Source organism: Mustela nivalis (assembly GCF_964662115.1).
Source record: "Mustela nivalis genome assembly, chromosome: X".
Lineage (NCBI taxonomy): Eukaryota > Metazoa > Chordata > Mammalia > Carnivora > Mustelidae > Mustela > Mustela nivalis.
In genome coordinates, this window is record NC_139040.1 from 37,220,763 (window position 1) to 37,234,292 (window position 13,530).

General features: G+C 41.3%; 1 protein-coding gene across 6 annotated transcripts in view; it reads right to left on the minus strand.

The window, feature by feature from the left end:
* TMEM164 (transmembrane protein 164) overlaps nt 1–13,530 on the minus strand; it is a 158,495-nt gene that overhangs the window by 62,087 nt on the left and 82,878 nt on the right. For all 6 annotated transcript variants that reach the window (XM_082717344.1, XM_082717343.1, XM_082717339.1 and 3 more), the window contains one exon: nt 2,936–3,002. In XM_082717344.1, coding sequence (XP_082573470.1) covers nt 2,936–2,995 — 60 coding nt within the window. In that variant the 5' untranslated portion in view covers nt 2,996–3,002. The remainder of the gene's footprint in view (nt 1–2,935; nt 3,003–13,530) is intronic.

Genomic DNA, 13,530 nt, shown 5'->3' on the forward strand with positions numbered 1-13,530 from the left:
TGTTAAAGAAAGTTACTTGAACATTCCTGATGAGCTGGTTGGCTATAGCTTGATATATAATTAGAAAGTACTAGGTGTTACAGCAACTATAATAGCGAATCTGCCATGAGAAGATGGGGAAGAAGGGGAGAGGGAGAAAGAGAAAGAAGGGCGAGCGGGGAGGAGAGAGAAACATTGCTTTTTGTACAGAGCAGAAAGCCATTAGGGGCTGAATTATGTCCCCACCAAAATTCGTATGTTGAAAGCCTAATCTCAGAATGTGACTATATTTGGAAATACCTCCTTTAAAGAAGTGACTAAGTTAAAAGAAGGCCATTAGGTGGCCCTAATCCAATCTGACTGGCACCCACATAAAGGGAGAAAATTTGGACACACAGAAAGGTACGAGGGATGTTGAACGCACAGAGAAAAGACCACGTGAAAAGGCATCAAGATGGCGGCCATCCACAAGCGAAGGAGAGAGGCTTCAGAGAAAACCAACCCTGCCAGCACCTTGATCTTGGGGATAATTATCAGTGCCTTGCCTCAGAAGTTTATTGTGAGGATCAAATACATTAGCCCACATAGAGCACTACCAGACTCACGGTAAACGCTCGGAAAGTGTCAGCTGGCCCAGTGCAGACAGACCACTGTGGTGTGACAATACCAGCTGAAGGAAAATTTCACCTCTGCTGTTCTGACTTCAGGTGTCTGAATGAGCTCTGGCCTGGGGCGGGGGTGGGGGGGCTTTATTTTCAAGCTTGCCGGATGGGAATCATCAAGTCTGCTGATGCTCAGTGGTTCTGCAAGGCGAAGACTATCTGGCTTTCCTTAGGGAGATGGTCCCACCAGGAAGAGAGACTCAGGTGACCTGTTTAGAGGAACCACACCTGCCTCCAATGATGGCAGAGATGGATCAAAGCTGTGGGCTGGAAGCTCTCAGACTCCGGGCCACTGACTATATGAGCCCAGGGCATGGAGAGGGGGTGTTTTCTGGTGTGCCACGCCTTCCTAGAATCTGACAGAACTGCTGAAACTGAAGGAGGAGAGCAGCTTTTTCTCTGCCCTACCTCTTCATCGGAGAAAACAGTGACAGGGTGAACGGACAGGTGGGATAAGATAGCGCGGGATCCTCCGCGGTGTCTTAGCCCAGGAGCTCCACAGGCAGGGAGCAGACCCCGCCTCCAGCACTGTTCCACGTCCCTGAGCCAGGGAAGAATCTGTTTTCAGTGTGTTTGCTTTGCGCCTTTCTAGGGTACCTCTCCCCCACAGCTCTGGGACCACTGCAGGAGTTCTGCTGAAAGACTCAGATGAAGTCAGGCAAGTCACAGATTGTGGGGAATACAGAAGGTGGAGCAAAGGTAGCTAAGTTAGCAGCCTGTGCCTGCCGGTACCAGCTCACAGGGGAACACTGGGCTGAGTGTGCTGGCCTCTCATGACAGAAATGATCCCCACCTGCCCCTCTCCCACCCTGGTGTTACCCTCCTCAGGAGGTCCTACAGTGTCCTACACAAAGATGCTCTCTGGAAATAAGAGGGGGAGGCCCTCTAAACCACCTGTTAAAATGCAGACTCCCATGCAGCAGGTTGGAGGTGGAGCTGAGAATTCTGCCTTTCTAACAGGGAGCACCTATGTGATGCTCGTCTTCAGACCTCAACTGGAATTCCACACTTGGAGTAACTTGGGATCATGATCACACGGGATGCTGATTCTCCAAGAGTGGTCCGAGGACCCCAGCAGTCAACATTACTTGGGGACTTACTATCAGTGCTCATTTCCTGGTCTCATACCATTTCCTCTTAATCTGACCTTCTGGGGATGAGGTCTGGCAAACCTCATTTCTCAGCCATTTCCTCGGGTGACTGCTATGGACAGACTAAGTTTCAGAGCCATTGCTCAAAATTGGTGGTCCTCAGCTCCACATTAGAAACACTTTTCAAAAACACTATGCTGAGGCTGTGTCACAGATTAAGAACTCAGACACTCAAAGTGAGGGGCCAGGGTGTCAGTCCTTTAGGTCTTTTTGTTTTTCATTGTTGTGTTCATCTTTTGGTTTGGTTTGGTTTGGATCGAAGCACCCCTACATGAGCTGAAGGCAAAATTTTGAGCCTGGGTTCAAAATCACTGCTTTAGATGAATGCTGCTTCTTTTAATTTCTATTGATGTACAATATCCACCTAGAAACATACAACAATCATAGGGGTATATATGAATATTTGTGGGGAGGGTGTGACTACATCTTTGGAGAGAGCAAAGTATATCTGTGCTAATAGGGCCTAGAGGCCTCTCCACTCCTAACTCTGCCACTTAGAGCTTGTGTGTCTCCCTGAGCATCAGTGTCTTCCTCTGTAACAAGAGGCCATAATGCTTGCCTTTACCTTCCTCACACAGCTGTCATATGAAAAAACCCTGTAAACTAGAAAATGCTATCCAAAGAGGAAGGATTATCATTTTGAGATTTAAACTATCATCTTTAATGCATGAGGCAAATTTAAGCCATGAAAGTAGAAAGCAGTAGGAAGGATTTTGCAGGTGATTTCTTTCCCTGTGCTTTCTAACATGGCTGGCTAATCCCTCCACAGTCCCACATGAAGAAGTCTAAGGACAGGGCCCTGCCACCCTAGCCCTATAGCTCCCTCTTGTCTCTATGTATGCTTAACACCCAGCCCCTGGCTACAGCGGGATTCTACGGGCTAGCCACTGGGTGTGGGGTGGCCCAGCCCACCCTGTGGGTTTGGCTAAATGGGAAAAGAAACTAATTCTTACCCAACAGAGCCCTTGGCAAAGCAGACAGGCTTTGAGAAGGGCGATGTCCGAGTACAATAGTAAATACACATGTTTTTTAAAGCTCACATGGGTACGTGAGCCCAGGCCAAGGGCAAGCCCTGGATAAGGAAGGAGGGAGCAAGCCACCGGTTTGTAGGTTGGCAGTACATTCTTACAAGACGCTACTCACCAGCCGGGTATTTACCACAGGAAACACCAGAGCCAGAAGTGCTCCATTCAGCATGTGCATCTGGAGCCTGGAGGGGGAGAAAAGAGAAAAAAAAAAAAACAAACGTTAAAGTCCAGGTCACACTCTGACTCTGCTGTACGGGCAGGCAGGCAAAAATGTGCCACGTTATGCCCTGCCATATGGGAGGGCATGTAAACAAGTGCACTCTCCGTGTGAGAACGGCTCTAGAGCTGGCGCGCACACAGAGTCAATTTCAAGCGGCCTATTCCATGCTAATGAAATGTTCTGAGCGCTGCCTCAAAAATCCCCCAGATGCTCCCTGAACGCACTTGGGCTACAACACTCAATTACAGAATGAGCTCCGTGCTCCCTAAATGTCCAGTGGGCCGCCAGCAGCAGCTTCAGCCCCCGCAGCTCAGGCAAGAGGTGAAAAGACAGGCCCCACCAAGTGAGGGCCCTATGATTCGAGTACAGTCCTGGGATACCCGTTTCGTGTGGTGTAACACGGCTGTTTGTTTACACAGCCAGGCCCAATCCTTTCACCCAAACAGCGTCCCAGGCGTGAAAAGGCGAGTCAAACCAGCCAGCAGACTGCAGTGCTTTGTCAACTGCGGTCCCAGACTTTCTTAGAAATGTCCTCAGGGCTGCTGCAGGAGGTGGGGACGGCAGAAGTGGCAGGCTTCCAGGCTTGCTTTGATTGATTTTACAGACTGGGTTTTATGACTTAAAAGCAAAACAAAAAAGAAAAAGATGGGGGGGGGGGAGGGGGGAGGCAGAAAGAACAAGAAGAAAACCACTGGTCTCTAACATCGGGTAATAATCCTTTCCTAATACCAAACTTGTTGAAGCATATGCTAGAAACCCTTTATAACTCAAGAACAACCAGGCCAGGAACCAACTGCCTGAGAGCTCAGAGGAGGGACTTAAGCAGCTTCTTTCATCGTTCAAGGCAAATGGTCCTTTACAACTGAGGGAGAAGAAAAGAATGACACACAGTCTTCCTCCTGAAGAAAAGCAGATTTGATAGGTCAGCGTGCTCTCTTTCTCTCATGCACCCACACACACTCTCACACACTCTCTCACACACAGCAGCACTGCAATGCCAGGATTTCCACACTCCCTGAATGGGAAAGCAGTCCATACTGTTTTTTAAGATTTATTTGGGGCGGGGAGAGCACACATGCACAAGAAGGGGGTAGGGGCAGAGGGAGAGGGAGAAGCAGACTCCCTACTGGGAGCCCGATGCAGGACTCGATCCCAGGACCCTGGGATCATGACCTGAGCCCAAGGCAGAGACTTAACTCCTGAGCCACCCAGGTGCCCTTTGAAGACACTCAAGTACTCTAGGTATTCTCTCAAAGCTCACAGATGTGTGCCTAAGACGGAGAGACATTACAAGGAGATCCACAAGAACTGCACAGAAGCCCCAAGGATGGTTTTCCTTTCCCACAGTCTGTTTATTACTGTTGCTCATTTTTACCAGTGCCAAAAGGATGGCAATAATGTGCACTTAGTATCATCTAGGCAAGTTATCTAATTAACTGCTTTACATAAATTCTCTTGTTCAATTTTTACATCAATCTTCTGAGACAGGTACAATTACTTTTCCCATTTGTTGATGAAGCAACCAAGTTCAGAGAAGCAAAGTGGTCTGGTTTGTGTCACACATAAGCTAGAAGAGCCAAGATTCAAGCCCAGGTTTATCTAACTTGAGACCCCGAACTCTTATATCTCTCTTGCTGCCTGATACAAATGTCCCTCACAAATGTGACCTCAGGTGGAGAGTCAGAGAGGCTCCTGTCTCCTCCCTTTGGGTTTCAGGGGTCTCTCTACCACCTTAGCCATCCCCTGGTCTAGGCCTAATATGCCTTCAGGGGGGTGACCAAGGCACTGACTGCTGAAGACTCTTGTTTGAGCCTCAAGTGCCTAGAGCAGGGGTCATTAGTGGCCATTCCAGGCCTGGCCTAACTCTGTCTCTGGGCCTGCCTATGGGAGGCTCTGGACATAAGTATTCTTGTTTAACCACAGCGTAAACATTCACCCCAGGAAAGAGAAACATCACATTAATAGTCCAGATAAAGCTGGACTCTGGTCCAGGCTTTGCCACTGGCCTTAAAAGAATTCTGGCATATACACAAAGCCAATTAGCTAGGTGGGCGCCATAAGTTAATCATCATCATGAGGATGATGGAGTTGATCCCAAGGGCCCACAAAAGGCCAGAAATAAAGAAGATAAAACCAACTTCCAGGTTCCAAACAACTAAGAAACTCCCAGATAAAGACAAGCCTTTGCTGGGTCCTCAAAATTCAGTTCTACAAGCTACTATATATACCAAAGTATGGATTGTCCCTAATACTTAACAAGGTCTTATACATCAATAATCACAAAAGGATTAAACATGTACAGAGAGCATTTCTACATGCCAGTCACTGGGTTAAGTACTCAAATGCATCATCTGATTTATTCTTCAGTTTTTATTATAATCATTATCATCTTCTTTAATTTCACGGCTGAGAACATCAAAACACTGAGTGATTACATGACTTACCACAAATCGCTGAGTTTCGAGACTGCTTTTGCCACTGTACCCTGCTTTAAATCCAAGACCTGAGCCATGAACATTATGCATGTTCCATGAGTAAGTGTGTATGAGAGAGAGAGAGAGACAGAGAGTCAGACTGTAGGACAGGTAGGAAAAGATTCTGGGCTGCCCATTGAGAGAGAGGGTCGCACCTAAGGGCAAGAGAACTCCCTGGGCGTTTTGGGGCAAAGCTACCCCTCAATTATATACCTGCTCTGCCCTCTATAAACCCTGAGCACAGCCTAACAGGTCAAGTGACTGGCCATATGAAAGGCAAAGTCTTTTGTTTTCACTTTATATCCACCTCTGGCCTGCCACTCAGATTTCTATTGTGTGTGGGAAATAGATAATGGGCCACTAGAAAGTCCTGTGGGAGTTGCCTCAACTGTACAATGGGAACACCAGTACCCAACTCATAGGACTGTTTTAAGGAGTTAACATGTATAAAGTGCTTAGACGAGCACATGGTATATAGTAAGACTCACACATGTGTTTCATAAACCAATGGTAAGAAGTTCGCCTAAATCTTCAAGATGTAAAGGGCGGGGAGGGGAAAAAAGGCAATCATGTGAGAGAGTCAAATGGTGAAACCAATTCAAAGTATGAACAGGAGGTCCACAGAGAGCAAAAGGGCAGACTGAAGACCAGAACTAAACAGCACAACCTGGAGATGGACTCCTGTTCAGTCAGTCATACTGGTACATCTCCTTGACAGCTCAAAGCCTTGGCCATTATGATTGTCACAAATATTTTGTCAGCTTTTTTGTTTTTGTGCAGGAGAGTGAGCTAAATTAGCTTAGTTGGTAAGAAATTGCGGCAATATGGCAAATGTCACGGGTTTAATTCTCTTTCAGGTCGGTTCATGCCATTAAATTGAGTTCCACAAACATAAATCAATCCATTACTATGTGTCTAACATGGTTCCAGGTGCTGTAGAGAAAAGGAGATCAGTAGAAGACAGTTTCTGCGTTCAAGAACATAACATCTTACTGACAAGGCAAGAAATGAAACAATGAAAGGAAATGTAGGATAATGGTGAAGAAGTCAGGGTTTGGCAACAAACCTACACTCAATTTCCAGATCTACTACGTTGGGGTTGAGCGACTCAGGACAAGTGACTTAAAATACATGTCTCAGTTTCCTCAATCATAAAGTGGGGCTAGTAACAGTACCTCGCTGAAAAGTTTGTTAAGAGAATTTAATGAGACCATGTGAACTGATCAGCACAGAGCTTAGGACATAGTAAACACTCAAAATATGGCAGCTACAATTATCCTTAATAAAGCAATGAAAATGAATATCACATTACTATTCATAACAACAAATGAAGCTACAAAAAACCTTCGTGAGATGACTTATATTTCAACTTAATGTACTTGATTACCACCAAGAACCAAAAAGTGCAGAACAGATGGCAAGTTATCTAAGTGACTAGAAGGGCAAGTTCATAGAGAGGAATTCTCAAAGGGAAAAAATACCTTGAACTGGACAAAAATAAAAAGACAACCTACCAAAATGTGTTGGATGCTTATAACATAAAATTTAGAGATTAGGAAAAAAATGAATCATCTCAGCTCAGTAATCCAAGCTTCTGCCATAAAAAATCCAGAGAACAAGAGCAAGATAAACCAAAAGCAAGCAGAAGGAATGAAACAATAATAGGAGCAATAATCATTAAAAGTAGAAACAAAAACAATAGGGAAAAATCAATGAAACTGAAAGCTTGCCTTTGAAAAAGTCAATACCATTGATAAACTTCTAGGAAGAATGACATGGACAAAAGGAGAGAAGACAGGACTTAGCAATGTCAGGAAGGAAAGCAGGGATATCAATGCAGAATCCCCACCCCCCCCCCCCAGGAATTAAAATAATAAGGAGAAACTCAGAATCTATGCACAGAAATTTGACAACTTCGATAAAATGGAGCATTTCCTCTAAAACCACAAATTACCAAAACTCCCCCAAGATGAAACTGATAACCTGAACAATCCAACTAAAGAAATTGAATAAATATACAACAGACTTTTATTCAGCCATTTAAAAAAAGGAAATCTTGCCATTTGCAACACCAATGGCCCCTGAGGAAATTATGCTAAGGGAAATAAGTCAGATGGAGAAAGACAAATGCCATACAATTTTGCTTTCATGTGGAACATAAAAAACAAAAACAAAAACTGAGCTCACAGATATAGAGAACAGACTGGTGGTTGGCAGAGGCAGAGAGTCAAGGTGGGCAAAATGGGTAAAGGTGGTCAAAAGCCACAAAGTTCCAGTTATCCAATAAATAAGTGATGGGGATGTAATGTACAGCACGGTGACTACAGTTAATAATACTGTAGTGTATATTTGAAAGTTGTTAAGAGAGCAGATCTTAGAAGTTACCATCACAAAAAAATTGTAACTGTGTAGTGATGGATATTAACTAGATTTACTATATGTAATTTTTAAAAAACTGAATTTGTAGTTAACTTCTGAATAAGAAATCTCCGGACTCAAATGGTTTCCGTGACTAAGTATACCAAATATTTATACAATCTTGTCCAGAAAATAAAGCAGAAGGAAACATTTCCCAACTCATCTGATGAGGCTATTATGCAGACAACAAACCAGACAAATATGGTACAAAAAAAAGAAAGAAAATCAAACCTAAATGAATATCCCTCATGAATGCAGAAACAAAACTACTTGGTAAAATTTTAGCAAATCTAATGCAGCAATATAAAAAGATTAAGATTCTGCAGGCACCTGGGTGGCTCAGTTGATTAAGCATCTGGGTCTTGATCTCAGCTTAGGTCTTGATCTCAGGGTCATGAGTTCAAGCCCTGCACTGGGTTCCACACATATGGAGCCTAATTTTTTAAAAAGTGAATAATATTTTGTGACCTAGTGTTTTTTGTTATGGTAATGAAAAGTTGATTTGATGTTCGAAATTCAATTAATAAATTCCAGCAGGTTAACAGTGTAAAGACTACAAAGTACATGGTCATATCAACTGATACAGAAAAGACATTTGCCACAATTCAACATCTATTTATGATAAAAAATAAATACCAACAAATTAGGAATAGTAGGTAATTTCCTCAACCTGATAAAGAACATCTAAAAAAAAAATACGACACCCAACATCATAATTTACTGATGAAAAACTGAATGCTTCCCCCACTAACACCAGGAACAAGAATGTCCACTCTCAAAATTAATAAGGCAACAAAGGGAAAAGAAGAAATAAAACTGTCCCTATTTGCAAAGAACATAATTATATACGTAGAAAATCTCAGGGCCTACCAAAAAACTCTTAGAACTGATGCATGAATTTAGCAAGGTTGTAGGATTGTAAAGCCAACACATAAACATCAATAATATTTCTACATAATAACTGCAAAATTTGAAACAATATTTTTTAAGATTTTATTTATGTATTTGAAAGAAAGAGTGAGCAAATGGGAGGGCAGAGGGAGAGGGAGAGGGAGAGACAGATAATCTCTAGCAGATTCTGCACGAGTGGAGAGCCTGTTGTGGGGATCAATCTCAGGACTCCAAGATCATGACCTGAGTGGAAACCACGAGGCAGATGCTTAACAGATTGAGCCACTTATGTGTCCCTGGAACCCAGTTTCTTTAAACTATTTAAAATATCTCCCCCCACAAACTGAAATACTTAAGTCTAAGAAAATATGTATAGAACCTGTATACAGAGTTTATATTAAAAGTTTATAAAAGAAATGGAGGACCTAAATAAATAGACATACCACATTCAAAGACTGAAAGGCTTAACACAGAAAAGATGTCAATTCTCACCAAAACTATCTGTAGATTCAATGTACTTCTGTACATTCAATATACTATCTGTACAGGATATTTTGCATTCAGATAAACTTACTCTAAAATGTATATGGAAGGGTAAAGAAAGAAGAATATCTAAAATAATTTTGTAAAAGGAGAAGAATGATGAATCATATTATCAGATTTTAAGGCTTACTATAAAGCTACAGCAAGCAGAGTAGTATAATACTGGCCAAGAAAAAACATCATTCTGTGAAACAGAATAGTCCAGAAACTGACCCAGAGTGATAGAGTAATTTGATTTTTCACAATAGTACAAAAGCAATTCAGTGGAGAAAAGCCATAGCTTTTTCAATAAATGGTATTACAGTAATTTGACAGAATATATAAAATAATGTATTTAGCATAAACCTCACAAATAACATAAAAGCTAAGTCATAAATCTAAACAGAAAATGTAGGAGCTCCAGGTGGCTCAGTCACCTGGAGTATCTCAGTCATCTGAAGTCCCAGGATTGAGCCCCACATAGGCATTGGGCTCCCTGCTCAGTGGGGGAGTCTGCTTCTCCCTCTCCATCTCTTTCTTCTACTCCCCTTGCTCATGTTCTCTCTCTAATAAATAAATATAATCTTTAAAAAATCTTCAAAGAAAATATAAAATTATAAAACTTATAAGAAAACATAGCAGAAAATCTCCATGGCCATTACTTAGGCAAGTAGTTCTTAAATATGACACCAAAACACAAAATATTCAAAAAATGATAAACTGAACTTAATCAAAATGTAAAATTTTGCTCTGTGACAGACACTGTGTCAAACTGTGGTACAGACATATCAATAAAATGTGGTATATACATACTCAGCAACAAAAATGAATGAACAAATCATACATACAAGAACTTGGATAAATCTTAAAGCTGTGTGAATAAAGCCAGTCTCAAAAAGTTACGTATTACAGGATTCCATTTTGATGATATTCCCTAAACAACAAAACTATAGCAAAGGAGAACAAATCAGCCATTGCCACAGTTTAGGGATGTGCTAAAAGAGTCCTGTAGGTTGAAATAAAAGGACACCAGATCATCACTTGAAGCCATATAAAGAAAGAAAGATCATGGTAAAGGTAAATATATGGGCAATTATAAAAGCTGGTATTATCTTAACAACAGTTTATAACTCTGACATTTTGTTTTTTACATAATTTAAGAGATTAATACATTTTAAAAACCACAGTGTGTAAGAACTATTATTATAAATTTTGTTTGTAACTCCACATTTTTTTCTGCATAATTTAACAGATCAATGCCTTTGAAAATAATTACATTTTGGGACACACATTGCATAAAGATGTAGTTTTGTGCCATCAATACCTGAAAGGGGTTGAGAATGACACTATAAAGGTGCAGCTTTTTGTATGTCATTTAAATTAAGCTCATATAAACTCAAAATAAAATGCGATGACTTTAGGTTGTTAAATGTAATCCCCATGATAACCACAAAGAAAACAGTTAAAGAATATATACAAACAGAAATGATAAGGGAATTAAATTGTTGGACTACTAAGAAATCAACCAAATACCAAAGAAGACAGTAATACAGGAAATGAGGGACAAAAAAATTACACAACGTATGGAAAACAATTAGCAAAATTACAGAAGTCTCTCATCAGTAATTACTTTAGATGTAAATGGATTAAAACTGTCCAACTAAAGGACAGAGACTGGCTGACTGAATAAAAAACACGATTCAATTCTAGGCTGTCTACAAGGGACTCACTTTAAATTCAAAGACACAAACAGGTTGAAAGAGAAAGGATGGAAAAAGATATTCCATGCAAATGGTAACCAAAAAAAAGAGCAGGGACAGCTATACTAATATTAGGCAAAACAGACTATAAATTAGAACAGTTTACAAGAGAGGATATTATTTATTAATAAAAGGTTCAATACTGCGAAAGACATATTTTTACATACTTAATAACAGACCATTAGCATCTATAAAGCAAAAACACAAAGATTCAAAGGGAGAAATAGCTCTACCATAATGGCTGGAGACTTCAATACTCCACTCTCAGTACTAAATAGAACAGCAGAGAAAAGAAAAGCAAGGAAATCAAAGACCTGAACAACACAATAAACCAACTACATCTAACAGGCATTATAGAGGACACTTTAATCAGCAACAATAGAATTCATTCCTCTCATGTGCCCATGGAACAGACCATATATTAGGCCATAAATTAACTCTGAACAGATTTTAAAAGGTGGGTATCAGGGTACCTGGGGGGCTCAGTTGGTTAAGCATCTGCCTTCAGCTCAGGTCACGAACTCAGGGTCCTAGGATGGAGCCCCACATCCGGCTCTGTGCTCATTGGGGAGTGTGCTTCTCCTTCTCCCTCTATCCTTCCCCCTACTCATGTTCTCTCTCTCTCTCAAATCAATAAATAAAATATTTTTTAAAAATTTAGAAACGGTAGGTATCATACAAAGTATCTGCTCAAACCACAACATGATAAGATTAAAAATCAATAATGGGGAGCACCTGGGTGGCTCAGTGGGTTAAAGCCTCTGCCTTCAGCTCAGGTCATGATCCCAGGGTCCTGGGATCGAGCCCCATGTCGGGCTCTCTGCTCTGCAGAGAGCCTGCTTCCTCCCCTCTCTCTCTCTGCCTGCCTCTCTGCCTACTTGTGATTTCTCTCTCTGTGTCAAATAAATAAAATCTTTAAAAAAAAAATAAATCAATAATGGAAGTAAAATGGGAAAATTCACAATTTGTGAAAATTAAATAACACACTCTTAAACAACCAATGAATCAAAGAAAGAATCACATAGGTCATTAGAAAATGAAATGCAGAACAAAATCCCAATCAGATACTATCTGACACTATTAGAATGGCTACGACCAAAAAAAAAAAAAAAAAAAAAATCCACAGAAAATAACAAATATTGGCAAAGATGTGGAGAAACTGGCACTCTTGTACACTCTTGGTGGGAACATAAAATGGTACAGCAGCTGTGTAAAACAGTTTGGCAGTTCTTCGAAAAATTAAAAATGAAATTACCGTATGATTGAGCAATTCCACTTCTGGGTATATACCCAAAAGAAATGAAAGCAGGGTCACAAAGGAACATTTGTACACCCCCATCATAGCATTATTTACAACAGCAAAGAACTGGAAGCCACTCTTAGAACTGTATGCCAAAAAGTCAATTTTATAGTATGATAATTAAATTCAAAAATATAGGTGAAAAAGAAAACACTGAAACTCCTCCGGTCTCAACAACCACAAAATAAATATCCCGAGATTCTAAGAAGCCTTTTAAACTATGTTTCTTCCCTCTACTTCTTTACATAAAAATTTTCTTACATACAGAAAAGTATAAAGAGTAAGAACCTCTGTGCCCACCATCCTGCTTTAGACAATTTAAACATTACAGATTCAGCTGAAACTCTGTGGACCCCTCCTGAATGCTATCCATCCCCCCCACCCCCTAACCAGAGGAAACTTTTATTCGGAAATAGTGGGATTCCTTTCTATGATTGTATCGATTTATTACATTTGTATTTATCCACAAACCCCATACATTGTTGCTTCCTGATGTACTTTCTATCTTTCTGCAAATTACATTTTTCACTCCACACAGCTTGTGTGTTGATGGACACCTGGGTCTACGTTCTTTCCCTTCAGCCAGAAGCTATGTTGAGATTTTTTTTTTCCACAATTTGTATTATACAAACAATAGATCTCTTGCCACTATCCCAGAGCCCAGGGTCCTAGTTCTACTCTGACATTATCTCTTCCATCAGCCCCTGGCCTGAGAGCATTCACCTTTTTTTTTTTTTTGGTAAAGATTTTATTTATCCACTTGACAGAGAAAGACAGATTAGAAGCAGGGGGAGTGTAAGAGGGAGAAGCAGGCTCCCCGCCGAGCAGGCAGACTGACTCGGGACCCAATCCCAGGACCCTGAGATCATGACAGGAGCCGAAGGCAGAAGCTCAACCAACGGAGCCATTCAGGCGCCCCGAGCGTGTGCGTCCTGCCCGCCCTGTGAGCTCTGCAGGACAGTCCTGTCAGACAGCAGGAAATGTAGTCAGGACCTCACATTTTTTAACTCACGTATCAGAAACCAGGACAAAAATCGCTGAACTTAGGTAGCAATCATACAAGTGTTTGGTGTGTTGCCTTGCTCCCTTTTCTGCATGTTTGACATTTGTTCAGGATAAGAGCCA